Source organism: Oratosquilla oratoria, chromosome 11 (genome assembly GCF_046742065.1).
Source record: "Oratosquilla oratoria isolate Oo_2021 chromosome 11, ASM4674206v1, whole genome shotgun sequence".
Taxonomy (NCBI): domain Eukaryota; kingdom Metazoa; phylum Arthropoda; class Malacostraca; order Stomatopoda; family Squillidae; genus Oratosquilla; species Oratosquilla oratoria.
The window spans coordinates 45,972,676-45,993,678 of NC_134787.1; the positions used below are offsets into that span (position 1 = coordinate 45,972,676).

At 40.2% G+C, this 21,003-nt stretch overlaps 1 protein-coding gene across 1 annotated transcript in view; it reads left to right on the forward strand.

Annotated features, from left to right (window-relative positions):
- The window catches only part of LOC143029787 (uncharacterized), a 46,989-nt gene extending 29,083 nt beyond the window's left edge, over positions 1-17,906 (forward strand). The window contains exons 17-29 of the mRNA XM_076192774.1: positions 291-480; positions 3,040-3,223; positions 3,752-3,947; positions 4,169-4,312; positions 4,586-4,713; positions 5,526-5,690; positions 6,012-6,140; positions 11,225-11,367; positions 13,512-13,599; positions 14,011-14,172; positions 15,783-15,876; positions 16,165-16,272; positions 17,398-17,906. Of these exons, the coding sequence (XP_076048889.1) occupies positions 291-480; positions 3,040-3,223; positions 3,752-3,947; positions 4,169-4,312; positions 4,586-4,713; positions 5,526-5,690; positions 6,012-6,140; positions 11,225-11,367; positions 13,512-13,599; positions 14,011-14,172; positions 15,783-15,876; positions 16,165-16,272; positions 17,398-17,483 (1,817 nt within the window). The 3' untranslated portion in view covers positions 17,484-17,906. The remainder of the gene's footprint in view (positions 1-290; positions 481-3,039; positions 3,224-3,751; positions 3,948-4,168; positions 4,313-4,585; positions 4,714-5,525; positions 5,691-6,011; positions 6,141-11,224; positions 11,368-13,511; positions 13,600-14,010; positions 14,173-15,782; positions 15,877-16,164; positions 16,273-17,397) is intronic.
- Positions 17,907-21,003: the final 3,097 nt, after the last annotated feature.

Below are 21,003 nucleotides of genomic sequence, written 5' to 3' on the forward strand. Positions count from 1 at the left end.
TTCTCCGTATTGACTACGCAAGTTTTATTTAATCATTAATTATTTTAGGGAGTTTTCCTTTATGATTGGAAATAAATTTCCTAAAAAGAAAAAAGAAAATACCTATCAATTTTAATTTCCTCTATCCCTCATTTCAGCTGCCCCCTTTTAATCCCTACTTCTCTTTTGTGTGATATCATCCCCTAAGAATAAAATAGATATATCCCCGACGAAATTAATACAATTTTCCTTCCTCTCTCACCGTTGTCTGACGATCTCCTATTCTACTCGTATTCTTTCGCTGCGAACAGCTGCATTGGCCTCCGCTCCGCACGTCATAACAGGCACCAACTTCCGCGACGGCCAAGCCCACTTTCACATAGAGACGCATACGTCGCGAGCCGTCCCAACTGACGAAGGTATGAGTGTCTTCTCTTCCACCCAAGACCCTGCTGAGACGCAGAGGGCCGTCGCGCAGGTCTTGGGGATGTCGGACAACGAGTGAGTATTTTTTTCTTCTCTCCTTTTTTTCTATTTTCTTCCTTTTTTCTTTCTTTCTTTTCTTGTTTTTTTTCTTCTTCTTCTTTCGGGGAGTCCGGCCGAGACTATCATACCCCTCTCTCCTTCCTCCCCTTTTTACTCGCGCTTAAAATGGGCGTCTACTCACTCCCACATATTTCGCTGACCATCCTCCCGTCAATCACATCATGTCTTCCTAGTCACAGTCATAATATCCCACCAATCATCATATAATTTCTCCGATCGACATCGAATCTTGAAGTTTGACAACATTGCCAGTCATGCATACGTCATCGTATTACTGTATATTATCGTGTCACTGTACTACTGTATATGAAAAGTTAAAAATGGGAATACGACATATCTCCGCATAAATTCCCCTCCCCCAACCACCTAGCATTTCCATCAGATATTTTTTTTCCTTCAGTACCTTCTTGACCTATACTGTATAGGCACTCCTCCAGTCCTCCGGCACTCTACCTTTTTTAAACATACATTAAATAGCCTCACCAGCCAGTCCACCATCACTGTACCTCTCTTTTTTAGACTTTCTGCATGACACCCATCCAACCCAGGTACCTTACCTACTCTCATCATCTTAACAACTGCCTTCACCTCATCTTTCCCTATTTCTCCTCCATTTTCCTCACTCATCACTTATTTTCTTAGCGCTTCCCACTGCAACTACTTTTCCTCCCTATCCTCCTTCACATTTAGCAACTCCCTGAGATATTCTGCCCATCTTCCTCTTACTACCTTCTCTTCCATTATCATCTCTCCATCTGCACCTTTTACCTTTTCTTCTCTACTTGATTTGCCTCCTCATTCTCTCTTAATTTCTTTACAAGGGAAAGGGGGGCAAGTGTGAGTGTAGTAGTTTCAGAGGGATCAGTTTGTTAAGTGTAGTTGGGAAGGCTTATGGGAGGGTTTTGATTGAGAGGATTAGGAGAGGGAGTAATTGGTGAAGAACAGTGTGGGTTTAAGACAGGTAGGGGTTGTGTAGATCAGATTTTTGTGGTAACACAGATGTGTGAGAAAGCCTTAAGAAAAGGTAAGGATTTTTTTTCTTTTTTTTTTTTTCCTTTATGAATTTGGAAAAGGCTCATGACAGGGTAGACAGGAAGGCACTGTAGGAGGTATTGCAGATATATGGGATAGGAGGAAAGCTGTTAAGAACAGTCAAGAGTTTTTACAAGAGTAGTAGAGTAGGGTAATGAGATGTACAAGGAGAGAAGGTGACAGACGACTGGAAATAAGTATTAAGGGAGAGAGACTGGAGGAAATGGATAGTTTTAGATACTTGGGTGCGAATATAGCAGGAAAGGGAGGAGTGGGGGTGGAGGTAGGATGTAGACTGAGAACGACAAATAAATGCCTTGGGGAATTAAATAGTGTAATGGGAAATAGACATTTGGGGATGGATGCTAAGAGGAGATTATATGAAGGAGTGATAGTGCCTACAATGCTGTGTGGGGCAGAAGCATGGAGCTTAGGAGAGGAAGAGAGGAGGAGTTTGTATGTGTCTGGGATGAAGTTCCAGAGAAGTATGATAGGGGTTACTAGGCTGGGTAGAGTGGGAAGCGTGGGAGTGGGGAGGGGAGCGGAGGTGGAAAGGAAGTTGGGGGATGGGGTTGATAAAAGAGTATTGGGATGGATTGGACACGTGGAAAGAATGAGTGAAGAAAGATTAGTAAAAGAGGAAGGTGGAGGTGAGGGAGTGATCATGGGGGGGCGGCCAAGAATGGGATGGGATGGATGGGGTAAGAAGGGCATTGGGAAAGAGGGGAGTGTCTGTTGAGGAAGGACGGGAGAAGATGGAAGATGGGGGTGAATGGAGAATGGTTGTGTATGGATGATGCTGTGATGCATGGAAGGGGGTGGCGGGGGATTGGGGGGTGAGGGAGTGTGTGTGAATGATATTTTGGCGCAACCCGAAAGGATTTCTCCCCGTCTTCTCTTTTTCTGCACAAGGGGACGAAAGGGGGGAGGGGTCGCCGATTGAAGGAAGCGACCTTGCTTCGGATGTGCTGTGTCTTGCGACACTGCTACCCAGGGCAGTGGGCGCGATGCAGGGATGGCCTGTCATCCAGGAGGAGCCAAGAGGGAGTGGGGTGGGTGGGAGTGGATTTTTTTTTTCCTACCTTGTAAGGGTGGGAAAAGCCTCTGGTATGTACATATATATATATATATATATATATATATATATATATATATATATATATGCAGAGTCCACTAGCAAAAGGAAAAACACACGGAGTCCGAGCGCTTTCGTGATATATTCACATTATCAAGGAGTACATCTTTCTGTACTCCTTGATAATGTGAATACATCACGAAAGCGCTCGGACTCCGTGTGTTTTTCCTTTTCCTAGTGGACCCTGCATATTTGTGATTCACGTGTGACTTGTGAAATTTGTGCATATATATATATATATATATATATATATATATATATATATATATATATATATATATATATATATATATACCTTCCTGACCATGAGAACCAACCACATACTCCTAACCATCCTTCCTCCTCAGCGTTACACTGATGGCGAAGAGACTTGGGGGCGCCTTCGGCGGCAAGATAAACCGCGGCAACTACTTGGCCACAGCCGCTGCCCTTGCGGCCCACCATTTGCAGAAACCAGTGCGGATGACCATCGACTTGCACACTAACTTGAGGATGATGGGAGGGCGAGAACCACACAGCATCGAGTACAAGGTGAGGAAGCACCAGCTTCGGCTACCGTCATAGGTTGGTCACACAAAGGATGCAGCATCGGTTAGAATGTGTTCTCTCTGCAGGCTGTAACACGGGAATACAAGGTAGAATTCACTGTTATGCACTTTGGTTTATAAGGAACTATCTATCTAGTAGTCAGTAAATGGTGCGTAAATTCTCGTACTTTTGTGAACTGAACATTCTAAACCTTAGTCATAATTTCTTATGATCAGCTTGATCAGCAATTTACAAATGATGGTCCTGCAAGATGGACGTCAGATAGACTCATTCCCTAACGCCCATCTTCCAAACCCGTCAACATCCTTATCACAACCTGCAGCCCCGAAGGGGTGACACTTGGTTCCCGAATTGGGCTCAGGTCCCTTCTTTCAACTTAAACCTGTATATTTCCCCCGCCTTTTCACACAAGGAAATCCGGCAACCAGCCACTACAACCCTCCTTAAACCCCCCTCGTAGTACCCTCCCACAACCCCCACCCCCTGCTAAATATTGGTTTTCTCCACCAGGTGGCCACGGATGACAACGGCAAGCTGCTGGCCGTTCGTGCTCACGTCATAGCTGATGCAGGCTGTTCGCTGAATGGCACCTCGGTCGACATTGCCATTTTGGCTTTGCCCAGCTGTTACAGTTGTCCTAACTGGGACCTCAAGATCACAGACGTCCTGACCAACACTCCCAGCAATACGTGGTGTCGAACACCAGGTAAGGCCGTGTGCACATGACTGGCACTTCCTCGGAACCAGTTCTATACATTGCACCATGACTCCTAAGAAGTCAAATTACCATTTCCGTTTGTACTCGAGGGTTTGGGAGTGTCCATCACTTCCGTATGCGAGGGGCATAAATAACCGAAGAGGCATGTACTGTATAACTGGTTTATCCATAGGAGAAGTTGAATCAGTATACTGTTGGTTTGTTGGCAGCCTACGTGGAAGGGGTCTGCTTTATGGAGGAGATCATCGAGCGTGTCGCCGCCGAGCTCGACCTCGATCCTCTAGACGTTCGTCGAACCAATCTTCTTCCAGATGGAAGCTCTCTGCCCTCAGTCAAATCTATCTTTGGTTGGGGTTAGTATGAGAACTGTGTAATCTGAATCCAAAAGTGCGCTACTTTTTTTTTTATTGCATTTGCCTAAAAGCAGCAACGACTGCAACAGCTCTGTAGGAGAGAGGCCAAACGCAGAGTATGGGATCCAATATATTTAACGTTTCGCCCAGCAGGGCTTCTTCTGAAGAAGCCCTGCTGGGCGAAACGTTAGATATATTGGATCCCATAATCTGCGTTTGGCCTCTCTCCTACATTGCATTTGCCTCTTTTATAACCTCTACCTTCGTGTTCAGTCGGTTGCCGCGGGCGCCCAGCCAGCAAGAAAATCCTCTCCAAGAACCTCATCCACTCCATGCTAGACAAGCTCGAGACGAACGCCGAAGTGGCGGCACGAAAGCAATACGTCGAGCAGTTCAACAAGGTGAGGAGACCAAAAGGTCAAGTAACAAGTGTGCCACGGTTGAACCGAAAGAGGGGAAAGACGGGGACTAGAGAGACCATGTAGCAAATTGTCAAGTATTCAGAAATCTAGAGTAATTCATCTCGAGGAAAACTGACGCTGCTAAGCAAACCTGGACTAGGGAGAGTGGGCAGTTGATATTTTGGTTTCTTTTATTTCAGAAAGATCGATGTCTCAGGTATTTTGAGGGGAACTTTGGCGATTGAAACGTAATCCCTTTAATAATGTTTAAGCTATTTACATGCTATAGGTTTCGGTCATAGATATACGTACACGCATATTTTACTTTATTAGTCTATTCTTCAACCGATACACACATAATTGTACATGATCTCCATACTTACCTGCATCAAGAGTATCACCATGGAATTAAGAACTGTCAACAAACATAAATTACATCAGTATCTGGTGGGTGGGTGGGTGGGAAGAATAGATCGATTAGTCGAGTTAAATGTTGAAGGCTTATCCTATGGTTTAATGAAATACAGAAGGAATAAACATTCAATTAATGTGATGTGCTAGAGGGGTTGATCCTCTCCGTCACTAACAATCAACATGTTCCACGCCAACCACACCTCGCGGAGCTTCAACATCCTTCTTTCCTCTGCAAATCCACGAAAGAAAACTGGAACTACTTTTATTATCTACTATCTCTCCCCTCTGCTATCTTCCATTAGGCTCTTCCTATAACCTTAAGACTACACAATTTCTTTTAGAATCATATACTCTTTTGATAACGGCGCAGTAATTTCATTATTCAATTTCTCTGGCAGAACAACAGGTGGAAGAAACGTGGTATATCCGTGATGCCATCGCTGTACGTGTATGAGCCGCCCCCTCTCTATCCTTTCAACTCTATGGTCTCCATCTACGCCTCCGATGGATCTATCGTCATCTCCCACGGCGGTGTCGAGATGGGCCAAGGCATCAACACCAAGGTCAGACATAAGAATGGTAACCAGTATAAATACAATACAAAGGACGTTGCTATCCGCTCGAGTCAACAATGTTATTTCTCTTATTTTGTGCCCGGTTGTGTATATGGCCCACAATCGTATTTACAAGGTCGAGATAATATTCGTTAGATGTTGAGTTGCTGACCTGAAAAAATTCGTACCCTATTTTTTAATGCCTATCTGTGATAAGTAATATATGTATGTGACTAGACAATTCTTTATAATCCTTTGACTGATATTCTACCACTTGTATCGATGTGTGCGGTAAATCTTTTGTTTATTTGAAGTATACTTTTTTTTCAGGTAGCACAGGCAGCGGCCTACGCGTTGCGTGCCCCCCTGGATATGGTCAAAATCCGGTCTTACAACTCCGTTTCCAACGCTAACACGAGTATGACGGCTGGATCTCACGGATCTAATATGGCGCCCTACGTGAGTACGGTTGGGAATGACTTTGGAAATAGTTTTGAATATTTGATTGAATAAGTTACATGGAAATATTTTTTTTTAGAAATGTTTGGCTTTAAAGAAATACTTCATTAGATTTATTTTCGATTATTTTTTCTGTTCACTCTCCCACTCTACAAGCACATACACTAACGCATGCGCACACCTATACACATACGCAGCTTCGTGTCCTCAAGACATCCCTCTATTTTTCTGTGTGTAGTGGGGGCGTGCTTGTATGCCATTGGCACCAGATACGCAAAGAGGCCTTGCGCACCGAAACTAAATCTACCACCATAAGATAAGACATACGCGTACATTCCTGGGCCGCTCGCCAGGTGCACCATAATGATTTGTACAAAAGCCTCCCGAAACTTTCTGGACTCTGCAGTAGAGAAAAGAAAGAAAAAGTGCGAAATATCGACTTTTTTTTTTTGTCTCGATAACTAGCACTTCTATCCGGACAATATCACGCCATAGTGGTAAGGAGATCACAGAGGGTAGTAGATTGGAGAGATCAATCAATCAATCAGTCAATCAATCAATTAATCAGTCAGTCAATCAATCAATCAGTCAGTCAGTCAATCAATCAATCAGTCAATCAATCAATCAATGAGCCATTTCTAGTCTACTGCAGAACAAAGACCTCTCTCAAACCCTTCTACGACTCATACGACTGTTCCAACCTCTGCCATGTCACTCCCACAAACTTCTCTATATCGAATCTCTGCCTGGTCTCCATCACAGTTCCAACCTCAAGGCGTCCAGACAGTAATACACTTTCATCACCCGCCATTCTTTCGCGCTAACTTTACCACCTCTACAGTATCTTTCACTTTAATCTGCTCTCACCCAGCCTACCTTCTTCCAGTCTTTCAGTGTTACTTCCAACACTGATTTCTTCATTTTCATCTTCGCACTAAGCTTTGTTTTCGTTGCTTTTGTCAATTTCCAAGTCTCAAATCCATAGATGGCAGTATACACTATATATTTTGTGTTTCAGACGTACGCACTAAACTTTGCGTTTCAGACCTATAGGTAGAGCCTATTATGATGTTCTTATACTTACCAAACATTTTCTGAGTAACTGAGATATGATTTATCATTTAATTTTCATGATATTTAGTCAGTTTCAACACCTGACGCAAATAGTCTACTTTTAAACTTCTTTAAAATTGCTACCATCGGTTGTCATTGCTTTTATTATTTCTATTATTTTGCAAATAATCATAAATAATAGTAAATGATAAACTTCTTAGCTGAACATTATTTTGGATTTACTCTTATTCGTCTTCAAACCTACTTTGACTTTCCTTGTTGAGATCACTCATCATATTTTGTAAGTTCTACTCATCCTGAATTATGATAAATGTCATCCACAGATCTAAGATGAATTAGGTATCCGCCATTGACCATCAAATCTTTCATTTACTAACTCAATCCTTTCAAAATATTTCCCAGGCAAGCTGTAAATAGCTTGGGTGAAATTGTATCGCTTTGTCCTATCACTTTATCGAAATATACTTTTTCTGTGTATTTCTGTAACCGAGTTGCAGCAGTACCTTTTGCATAAATGTTCCCTAGAACCGTTACAATGTATTCGTTTCAGTGGTGTGATGAGGGGGGAGAGGGCCAATGGAGCGGTAGCCCTGGACATCCAAATGGGGAGGGATATCCAATTTGATCATTTGGGGAAAAGAACATAATAAAAATGGATGATTTATATCTAAATCGAATAAAGTGTTTATTTTGTTTCACCCATGTTTACATATTCAAAATATCTTCCTTTCTCGTAATATTTCTTACTACTAGGACTTATACTTGAATATTTGGGACATGCATTCAAGAAGTTGGCCCCGGGCATCACGAGTCCTCTGCATGCAAATGCTTCAATGCACCAAGTTTGCGTACACAACCTAGTATTGAATTTTGTTCTTCATAGTCAAAAGCCTTCTCGTCACCCGCAAAAGATAAATGTAGAATTTATTGTATTATGTCGTTTTCTCGATTAGTTGATTCTTTGTGGGCAAATGGTCGATACTTGAGTATCTGCTTCTAAAGCCTGCCTGTTCTCTGGACTGGTTTTTATCTCAACTTTTACTTAATTTAGGCCTATTTGTAAGAATCTCGAGAAATATTTTGTTTACATTTGATAACAAACTAGTCGGTCGGTAGTTACTAAAGTCTTTCTAGTATTATTTTTGTGAAACAAAATTACTATATTATACTATGATTCGGGAACGCTTTCTTGACTTAGCTCGGAATATAATCGAGCTAATCTAACATAAACTTCTTTTCCTGCGTCCTTCAGAAGATTTATCGATATGTCATCTTCCCCAGGTATTTATCCTAGTTCCAACGACTCTTTCCCCCTTACAAGGGAGGTAGCCAAAAACAAAGGCATAAAATCCACTCCCACCCATTCCATCGCCACATACTCCACTCCCATTCACTCCTCTCCCTCCCTCTTCTCTTGGCTTCTCCTGGATGCCGGGTCATCCCTGCATCTCGCCCACTGTCCTGGGTCAGAAGCAGTGTAGCAATACACAACACATCCACAGCAAGGCCGCTTCATTTCATCGGTGACCCCTCCCCTCTCCGTCCCCATAATCAGAAAAAGAAAAGACGGGGAGGAATTCCTTCGGGTTGCATCAAAATATTCACACATAATCCCTCATCCCCCAGACCCTACCCACCCCCGTCCATGCACCATAGCATCATCCATACACAACCATTCTCCACTCACCCCTGTCCTCTGTCTCCTCCCTTCCTTCCTCAAGACATTCCCCTCTTTCTTAATGCCCCTTTTACCCCACCCATCCATCTCATCCTTGGTAGCCCCCTCATGTTCACTCCTTCCACCTCTACCTTCCACACCTCTTTTACTAATCTTTTTTCACTTATTCTTTCCATGTGTCCAAACCATCCCAATACTCTTTCATCAACATCTCCCAACTCCCTTTCCATTCCCAATCTCCTCCTCACCTCCTCGTTTCTCACTCTATCCAGCCTAGCTACCCCTACCATACTTCTCAGGCATTTCATCTCAAACACACATAAACTCTTCCTCTCTTATGTTCCATGTTCTTGCCCCATATAGAACTCGTATAATGAAACTCATTGGTAAACCCCTGATATAATACTCATGTCTGCTGATAAATTTACTGATTCAACTACGGCATTTGACGAGTGAGGTTCTCAGTAAAATTCTACTCTTTCTTTACCTTTCTGTCTCTGAATTTCATAATTTATTTGTTTTCCACCTCTCAAGGATATCATTTGGTGCCTCCTTAAAGCTAGTCTGCGCTCAACCTTTTTATTTCTATGTATATTTTTTACCTTTCCAAATAGTTTTCTCTGATCTCTCCCTTTCATTGATAGGTTTGTTCAGTTCAGTTCTATTCCTTCCTTCCTGGTCTTAATCTGTATAGTCACTTTTCTTTCCATTGGGCCATATGTAACTTTGGAGTATTTACCTTCTCTTACGTTGAACTCCCTACTTTCTCTGTTGATTCCTCAGTTACGAGTATATTCAATATATTTAGATTAATACCCTTGGAAGTAACTGTGTCTTTTCTTAGAACTTTGAATTTATTTTTCATTCTCAACTGGAAATCCTTCTTCTCATTTTTTACCTTTGCAAAAATCATTATATTTCTTAAGTCTAGGTAATTTCTCTCAGCTCTTAAGTTAGATTTAGCTGTGCAAACTATTTTTTTTAGGTTACTAAACTATATTCATGTCATTTATAACCATAGTATGGCTAAGGCTATTGGTGTCGCCTGCTAATATAGTCAACTCCGTTCCTTGTTTCCCCTTTGGACTTCTCCAAATGTCTATTATTCGCATGTTGTAGTTATCTGGAAAATTGAGTATCATGTTAATAATGCCCTTTCTCTCACCTACTCCAAATTTCCCAATGCACGATTCACCTCCCACGTTTTCCCACCTTAGCATTGAAGTCACCGATTACCAACGTGTATTTACTATTCTCTTCATCCATTATCTAACTCACATAATCATAGAAGGGTCATTTCATCGCCTGAACTCCATGAAATTGGTGCATGAATCTGAACTAATTTTAGTGTGTGTTTCGCATAGCCTAACAACAATTCATGCTACCCTATCTAGTATACTACTGAATTTCATTGCGATACTAGTTATCTTTCGATTTATGAAGAATCCTATTCCACTATATATTTCCTTCTGCTTACCTCTACAGTAGAACAGGTGGTGACTATCTATAACCTGCATAACCATTTTCCTCATTTCGGACTTCACTCATTCCCACGATGTCCTAACTGATGTTCTCCAGTTCTTCCATAAAACTCTCCAACCTGTGGTCTTCTGATAGTACTTTTACGTTGTTAGTGTAAATTCACAATTTTCCAGGATATTTAATGTCCATGACTCACAAACGGTGGCACACTGCTCGTCAGCACAGAAGGAAATGCTTTTTGACATTTATTAGGAGATGGCCCAACAAGAACGCCATTATTGTTCTGGGGGGTTGTGATAGTAATTTCACCTCTTTGACACCTAGTTTCTGGTGAGATATGTCTTTGATGCCACCTTATCCAATATATTCAGTAGAGCTCTATACACCTATAGGGTACCCAATGATCCATGCTGTCATTATGACGGCATACCACATAGCTGTGAGGAATTTCTCTGATCTCCATCATGGACGTTCTAGTTAGCAGTGGGTCCTGCAAATGTGTGCGCGAGCTGATTTTAGTCTTATCCTTCGTAAAAGACCTGTTCGATGTGAATGACTCAACAGAGATTTGCATCTCTATCGACATAACATTTGTAGTCATTAGAATATTCAAGCCTATCCACCACATCAAGATATCAGTTCTCGAATAAGAGAATGAAGGGATAGTAAAAGCTAAATGTGATCGGCATTCTTTTTTGAGTGGTGATGAGTCTCCAACCATACAATGATATCAATAAAGACACTAAGATATTTACCTCATAGAATTTAGACATTCGTTTCCTTGTACGGGGTGCTTGATTTCGAAGTAATATACATTGGAGTGGTATCCCTTTCTCTTGTACATTTTCAGTGCATTGAAGTGGCCTGCAAAAAGCTGAGAAAGCGCTTGGATGAAGTGAGAAAGTCGATGAACATCCCTGGAGAGAAGGAGGACTGGGTGGCGCTCATCAAGGAAGCCTGGAGCCAAGGGGTCGATTTGTCTGACCGCTACTGGTAAGTCAGAAGACGTTGTTTCAAGTCCTACAGTATAGTTTCTCATTGTTAATTTTCTAGCTCTTTAACACAGGTTACAGACATTGTTCTAGCTTCAGTCGACATTATTTGGTTAGCGTTGCCGTCTGCAGGTTGTAGGAGGAGGATGTCTATTTTGATTCAATCTTCATCCTGATAACTTTTTAGAAATCATGTTTGTGACAAGGGCCTTCCAGTTCCCTGTGTCCATTTAGAGCCTTTATGCCACGCATCCTCGATTTCTCTGTTCCATGATCAGCTCCTTAAACAATAGGCCCTTAGCTGTCCTACTATTTTCTGTCTGGTAAACATTGTAGGCGTCGCTGGCAGAATATGGGTAAACATTGAGAAGATATCTACTTTAAAAAGAATCTCATTGTTGTCTTGTCTTGCTACGAGATTTACAGGATGCGACGTAAGCACTTTATGTGGAGTGCTTGGAGTTTCCTTTTCTGTGATTAGTAAATAGTACAGGGCTCGCTACCACAAAGGAGCGTACTAAGTATCCAGGCTTTGTATACCCCTATCCTGGTAGATATGTTTAGCTGTTTGTTTTCCCACACACTCTTGGTTAGTCTAAAGAGAGTAAATGTTGCCTAGTCTATATGTCTACTTAGTTCTGCGTCGAGTGATAGGTTGCCCGTGGTGATTGAGCCCAGATATATGAACTGGTGGGCAGTTATCTTTTGGTAGTTCTTGATTTGAATAGATAAAGGACTAGGTGTTCCCTAACTTATCGCTTCGGTTTTCTTTAGTCTTTTAGGCTTATAGTGAGACTAAAGAGGTCGTATAAGGTTAAAAAGCAGTCAATCGAGGACTGAAGTTCTGCGTCCGAGAGCGCTGAGAAGGTTGCGTCATCTGGTAAAAGCATATTCTTAATGAACACCTCCCATGTCTTGGTCTTGACCTTCAGACTAGAAACCGGTAACTACTGTCCTCCATGTTGATCCTACACAACAGTGTAGTAGGAGTGTCCTCTCCAGGGCGGTAGCTTGGGCATTTGTATGGAGAATCTAGGCTCCCTAGTCATCAGACTCCCCCTCTCGGTTGTGTTAGTATAATCCACAAGAAAGTGAGAACAGTAAATGTGGTACCAGGTTGACTGCAGGAGTTGCCAGGAAAGTGTTCAAAGAACACTTGACTGCCCAGGGAGCAGGGTTGTCCCCTGTAGCCTTCACCGTCACCTGGATATCCACATGGTAGCGGGGAGTACTTTCCTATGAGCCTGCATACCGCAGGCGCTCTCTAAATCACTTGTAGTTCAGTTTGAGTCCACGAGGTGCTCAGTATTCGTGTGTCGCCACAGGGAGGCACTATATAGGACTTGCTGATGGAAAGGCTGTGTACTTGATGTAAGCCTCGAAGTTCAGGTCTCCTGTCCATGCCTCCTGAGCCACGACACAAACTCTAAAAAACCCAAAAAGCTGTCGGTGGCAATAGCCCCCTTTTACACACAATTGTAACATCATTTTCCTACAAAATTCTCTTCTCCTCACACAAAAAACTGATCCCACGCGGGTTGCCTTTCCTAAGTAGTCCACAACCATAACCACAAGCACACGCTTCACAATCGACTCGGTTTTCGCAGCTGATAGCCGGCGGTGTCATCTGATAGCGGAGGACAATAAGTACACTATACTACTTTTTTGGCATCGTGTATTCAAGTGCACCAAAGAATTTAATAAACGGTACCAAAAAGTGTATTTTGATTCGATCACTACTTATCCTGTTCTGTTTGCATCTTTTTAGTACAGCCACTTTCTTCAAACCGGATGAGTCCTAAAGCGATCAGCATTAATTGCAGATTGCTATGGTTTGCTTAGTATGGGAAAAAGCTGCTGACATATTAAATCATTACGTTTTCATATGTGTATCCACATTCTTTATGTATGTAGATCCGTCTCTTGATGTACAAAAAAAGAGAACTGTTCTCATTCTGTATCAATCACGGAGAACAAATATACACATTAATTGGAAACTTGGCAGTTTATCAATGGATATATGATCTGCAACATAGTGATAGGTAGTTAGTTATGTGAAAGAGCGAAATGTTAGTGGAAAAGAAGGGGAGGTGGGAGATGGCTGTATTTCGCGACCAATCATCGCTAACGAATCCATTCTTTCAGGAACACCATCGGTGAGCTTGAAAATCAGTTGGTCTTCTGTGTTGGCTGCACCGAAGTGGAATTGGACGTTCTTACAGGCCAATGGATCGTAAGTACTTCCTTCCTCCCCTTGTAGCTCTCATCAACTCCGATTACATTCACTGCAATTTCCTTCAAGCCCATTAATTACCGGCACCAATCTTCATTTGCTGAAAGTACTGGTGGGATTTCCATGACTGACTTTTAAGTTCTAAGCTGTTCGAAGTCAAATCATCATTCTGACCAGACGTCATATGTAGTCTGTTTGTTCAGTCCCTAGTAAGATTACTATGAGTAAAGTGCCATATGACCGTCCTATGTCACACTATACGTGCTAACATTTCATCACATTCGTTAACGCGTAGCCAGTACCTACCATTTCCGTCAATTGCCTCTAGATGACCGTGTTTGTATTTGCCCATCATGGGACTTGATGATATTTCTCCGTTTCTGAAATCTAACCTTCTCCCTTTTCCAAAAGGCGTTACGGACGGACATGATAGAGGACACGGGTCGCACCATGAACCCTCTAGTGGACATCGGTCAAATCGAGGGTGCTTTTGTCATGGGCATAGGTCTTCACACCAGCGAGCAGGTGATCTCCCACCCAGAAACAGGAGAGCGACTCAGCCACAGCACTTGGGTAAGGGAAGGATGGAGTACATACATACATACATACATACATACATATACCAAAGGCTTTTTCCCTCTTACACAGGGGATAGCCAAAAAGAAAAAGCCATCGAAACCACTCCCACTCATTCCATTTCCTATATATTCCGCTCCCCTCCACCCTCCCTCTTATCTTGGCACCTCCTGGATGACGGGTCATCCCTGCATCCTGTCCACTACCCTGGGTCAGAAGCAGTGTCGCAAGATGGAGTGAAGTACGTTTAACACACGCGCGCTGTTAACTAACATGAAAGTGACTTTCTACTTCATGGGCGAGATGATAAAAAAGTCATGGAATGACTTATCTGTTGAGATTAACTCAGCGGTGGTGTGGTCATCGTATAAGGCGAAAATATAAAGATGGTTTAGAAAAAAAAAAAAAAAAAAAAAAAGAGAAACCAAATTGATTCCTAGCCTTGAGAATAAAATGCACGAAGAGAAAACCATTGGCTCTGTCATCGTCGGAATAGAGAAGAATTAGAGATGATAGTAGTGTTCAGGACAGTAAAGGGAACAAATACAAAAGACAGAGGAGATCTCATATATCGGACGAGAGAGTCGCGAGGTCATTGGAACCAATAAAAATAAAACATATCTAGAGGACGATAAAAAAAATATTTTATACATATGAATTAAATCCTAGAATAGTTTAAAAATTAGTGTAGCTCAAGCTAAATCCATCAGTGATTTCAAAGCTAAGTACGACAGTTGGAGAAGAAGAGACGGAATGTCACGATTATGAGAGATCTCACGAATAGGTCATTACAGTTGGGCAGGTAAACATATTTTCACTATATAGATGAAAAAACGCATAAAAACCCTGATCCGTCTAGTAAAAGATATAAGGAAAATCGAGAGAATAAAAAGGCCAACTACCAAGCTGGTCCCCTGCCTGGCAGATAAGCCATATGAAGAGAGACTTAAAGTACTGGGTCTGTCAACGTTGAAAGATCGAAGAGAAAGAGGTGATATGATTCCAGTATTCAGGTCACTAGAGGGGATAGACAACATTGACAGAAGAGATATCTTGATTAGGAATAGGAATACTTTAAGTGGTCGTTAAAACAAATTAATGAAAACCACATGTCTAAAGGATGTGGAGAAACTGTTTTCCACACAGATGCACAGATACTTGAAATAACTTAGAAGGAGATAATAGCCCAAGCTGGAACAATACATGAATTAAAAAACATAAATATGATAGTTGGAAAATAAGAATACAGGACTAGTTGGAGCCACACTTGAAGTTGAAGCTAGGTATGGTATATGTATGGTATACTGGAGAGTGGGAGACAGGACATCACTAGCGCTGCTCCTTTCCTGTATATTACAATTAGGTAAACACACACACACACACACACACACACACACACACACACACACACACACACACACACACACACACACACACACACACACACACACACACTTATTATTTATTATCTCAATTGCTGTTTATGAGTATATATTGAATACAATGTTCACGTCTAGTGTCAGGTTGGCTCTACCATTATTATTAATTCTTTCCATACAATGAAATCTTCTTTGCCTCTTGATGCAACCGACCTCCTCCACCTACAGCACTACAAGCCACCCACTGCTCTTGACATTCCTGTCGACTTTCGGGTTGATCTTATTAAGAATACCAAGGAAATAGGCGTGACGTCCTCCAAGAGTGAGTTTAAAAAAATCGAATTTATTCTATTTTTTTCCTCTGCCCAATAATTTTCTTTTAATGTTCCCTTTATGTCAGTTTTATGATTGCATATGAAATATTCTCTCTACCTTGCTTTCATTGATAATATAAGTTCTTAGTTTTTTTTTTTCATTTATGGAACTTATGGTTGTGAGATTTTTTCCAAGTAATTTCACATCACGAGGTTATGTAAAAGTACTATATTGAAGATAAAAAGTGAAAATGTAAGTAAAATGCGATGATAATGTTCTTTCACCTTTTCAACAGTTACTGGAGAACCCCCTCTGCTTCTCAGCTACACAGTGCCCATGGCACTCCGGCAGGCGGTGACAAGTGCCCGGAAAGATGCCGGAACCACTGGATGGTTCACGATGGGTGAGTGTTATGTACCGGACCATTCGGGGGCGAGCACTACCTGTGTAATAACTAATAACACTTCACTGCATAATGCTGAATGTGACACGTTGAAAGAGTGAGGCCACAGGACTTCCCTCTCTGGTGACTGGTTTACTACTGTCTTGCCACCTAACACACACTGATTAGAATCATTACCGAGTTCGCTTGGCGTTGAGATCACGATTATTGTAATGCAATATAGAATGGCGGGTACCGCATGGCACCAAACTCTATTGTTTGGGTACTATGAAAAGGCGTATATGATTGGTTCAGACATGAATTACGTTGTACTAGTACTAGCTGTAACAATAGTAAGCAATAGTGGTGTTAGTAATAGGAGTCATAGTAGTGATAATAGTAGATGTGGCAGGAGGAAGAGGGGAGTAGTTTCAACTTATTAGCTCTCTTTTGTATAAAAAAGCGCCGAGAAGATAATCTGAGTTGACAAACATTGGGCCAGGTCCAGAGACAGATCCCTTGCTCCACCTCCAGACGGAGGTGTGGGTACCACTTCAGTACGACTCAAATTCACGCGCCCAGCTTCGGCTGACAAACGTACGATTCATCACACTACTTGCATTATAAAATATAAAGTCACTGCTGTATTACTCGTTCTCTTTTACTGTGAGTAATAATAAACACAGAAAATGTGATCAAACCAGTTCACAGAATATGGGGGTAACTCATGTACAACTGCAGATATATATATGTATATATATACTGTATATATATATATATATATGTATATATATATATATATATATATATATATATATATATATATATACATATATATATATATATATATATATATATATATATATATATATATATATATATAAATCAAGATGCCGACGACGGCATCCTTGTGTACCTACTCAGGCCTCATGACACCTGCGTGGGCGTCATCGTGCCCAAGAGGTCTTGAAGATGGTCATTGGGTAAGAGGCTTCTCAGATTATTCGTTTTACACTAGTAAGTAGGTTACCTACCGTTGGTCTCTACGCAGCGTTTGCTTGTAAAGCTCCTACTTGCCCCCATAGATCCATATATATATATCTACTCCTACCGACAAAAAGTGATATTATTTTCTCCTTCAAACAGATATGCCTGCAACTGTGGAGAAGCTGCAACAGTTGTGCTTGAACGACACACGCCAATTTCTCGTCAAGAAAGCACCACTCACCTAATGAGGTCCTTCAGTACTCTTTCCGCCATATAAAGAGTCACAATGGGGTTCCACGGACTTCGCCAGCGCCGATCGTTCAGAGTTCGTTTGAATAAAAACGACTTCGGTGATAATATTTTATTCTTCACATCTCCAAATGTCCAATTATCTTTCCGTCATATACAGCAAAGATTAACCAAGAGAGTGTAAGCCTATACAATTGTTAAATATACTGTTGAAATGTTCTTACAGAAGCATATTCGTATTCTAGTTATTCAAATGGAGGTTGGAGGTATGATGTGGGAGGAAAAATAGCCCAATGTGATAACCTTGCTATTGCACTCCCATGTTTCAATGTTTCGTGACTTTGTATTCTACCCACAGGTATTCTGTATCTTAATCGTATATTGATCATGCATATATATATACGCATATGTATGTATATGTATATATATACATATACATACATACATACATATATATATATATATATATATATATATATATATATATATATATATATATATATATATATATATATTGAAATACGTAAGACAGGTGAGGGAAACGCCAAAAACTCTGAAGAAGTCATTCTAGGACGAAACGTCAATAATAAAACTCCAACGGTTTTTGGTATTTACCTCACCACCCTTCCACTCATATATGAATATGCATACATATATATATATACATATATATATATATATATATATATTTATATATATATATATATGTATATATATATATATATATATATATATATATATATGTATGTATGTATGTGTGTATATGTACACTTATTTTTTTTTCTTATATAATGGAAATATTGACTATTAGAAACAAGCTTTACTAGATTATTTTGACATAAAGGAAATTGGTTGTTTTCATCTACATGTAACTTGAAGTAGTCCGGTACTAATGAAACTGATGAACTATGTGAATTGTAAGACTGCACAGCAGATAGATTAATCACAAAACTATATTACTTCAGCGAAAACAAATTAAGGTATTCTACAATAGCCTAGTTAGTTGGTAAAATACCAAAGCAGCCATGTATTGTACATTGTGATATGCAGCATTGATGGATCCGGTATATAATGTCTCCATCCATAATGTCTCGTGTCAGTAATATTTCTCTTTGGTTTTGATGATCACATCAAGTATATTCATAATGATTAGACCTTATCAAACAAACTATACTTACCATCAAAGAATATAAAAGGAAAAACACCTTTATGTAGCCTCTCCTCCGTTCCTACCCTAATCCCTTTTCCTCAATACCACACCTCTCCAGATTCTTAAAAACCAACCCTCTTTATCTGGCCAACTATCCTCAAAATTAATGTCAAAGTGTCAACATGAAAATAATCACGCCAGCGAAAGGAAAACCAAAGTTATGTAATAACAGTTATTCTTATATGAAACAATACGAGAGATCTGGGAAAATCAGATGGATTTGCAGTAAGAGACCAAACTGTAAAGACAGTCTGATGACAAATTTAGAGTTGGCCATCCCATAAGTGAAAGTGGAATACAACCACGGACGAGATACAACAGAAATTGAAGTAATTAAGACAAGAAAAGACGAGGCAGAGAACACGTTAGACGCTCCCGGTCAGATATTCGCCAATGTCGTGTCAAACATTAAAAATGATGAAATTCGTAGGATATAGCAATCCAACGATATGGAAAGCAATCAGCAGCATAAAACGGGAAAATGCCGTTGTTATCTTTCAAATTCAACAGGATTCGTTTGGTTATACACCAACCAAACGTGCGAGGAAGTAATATGTAGATTTACAGAGGCGTTTGTGTAACTTTTGCGTATACTATCGAGATAAAAACACGGACTTACATTCCTCACGGGAATTGGTCAAAATTTGAGGATTGTCTAAGTCTATATATTATATCATAATGTATTGTGATTTGGTGTCACGATCTTTCCTGTGCCTGTCATCATATTTAATATGTCGATGATTATCATTTTCCAATGCTAATCATGTTTTCATTCTGTGCTGATCATATTTTATCTATGTTTACCTGTAAAATTGCTCGAGTTGTAAAATCTATTGAATGTATCAAATGAAATGTGATTATCTATTATAAATAGAATAAAATTTCATTATTCTGAATTATTCGTTAATTTTATTTTGGTGTTGATCACTTGCATTCTAGGGTATAGTGTATACCAACGAAATGAAAGTAAGGATTGGTTGATAGCGGACATAGTAATCCAGGACAAAACCCTACACCCAAAATCCTACATATCTTTATTTCTAGATTTAGTGGCGGATCTAAGGGGGTGATGGATGTGGCAGCCCCCCTCATTTTCTAAGTGCCCTTCAAAAGGTCGGCAAAAAATGAGCAAGATTTTCGCAAAGAAATGTATAAAAAAATCACGTACAAAAACTGGCTAGTGCGGGCTAGTGCAGTATGGCCGTGCAGTATATATGACGATATATTGTGAAAATAGATTAAAAGACACTAATAATACTTTTAATCAAACTGACTCATTTGATCGAGAGAATTGAAATTAAGCTACGATTTATTGACATACTGTATAATTGAATTAATCTTAACTGTATTGTCTCACTAGATCAAAGGGACAACAAACTAACTTAATCTTAAATGTATTGTCTTACTGCTGTCTTACTAGATCAAAGGACAAATCACTTGCCTATTAACTGATTGGTGCATCACATATTCATCAAATATATCAAAATATATGTGTATCCAAAAACATATATAAAAAAATAAGTGCAAAATAAATATCATATGTAGGATTTTGTCTGACATCATGTTGAACCTGGTGTTGTCAATTAACTTGATATCCTAATTATTTTTGCTGTAAAACATACAGATTATAACTATTTCATAAAAATATAAATATATATAAATATATAGCATTAGATACATTTAGAAAAATTAGAAGACACTATGCCCTGGAGAAATTCTGTCCAGGAGACATTTTATAAACTGAAAATCGAGCAGGAGGCATTTTGGATGGAGACATTTTGGGCGTACGCCTATCAATAGATTGAATAAATTTCCATGTCTTGTGGGCTCTTTTATATGCTAAACTAAGGAATTTCCACCGAGAAAATCTATCGTGATGTTTTGTTCTTCATTGACATTACATCCTAATGTAATATGTTGTCCTCTACCGACATTATATCCTTAAATGATAATTTGTCCTATACTGACATATTGCTCTACATTATTGCTTCGCCCTACTCTATTATCCCAATTACACTTTATTTCACCTTCCCTTTGAGTTTCTATCCCCCCAAAAGGAACTAGTTCATTAAACTCCCACGATGAGATTTGTAAGAACATCTTTGTCTGCGAGTAAGGTGGATCCCATCAGAAGCATAAAGGTCATGACTCATAGAAAAGAGATACCAAAGATCAATAAAGTGGTATACCAGTTGCGTGCACAACTGTGATATTCTCTTACTGATCCCTATGACTCTACTGTTCCAACACGAGCCAGCGTAGATTCTCGGAAGGATCCCACAGACTACGTGGCGGCTCATATACTC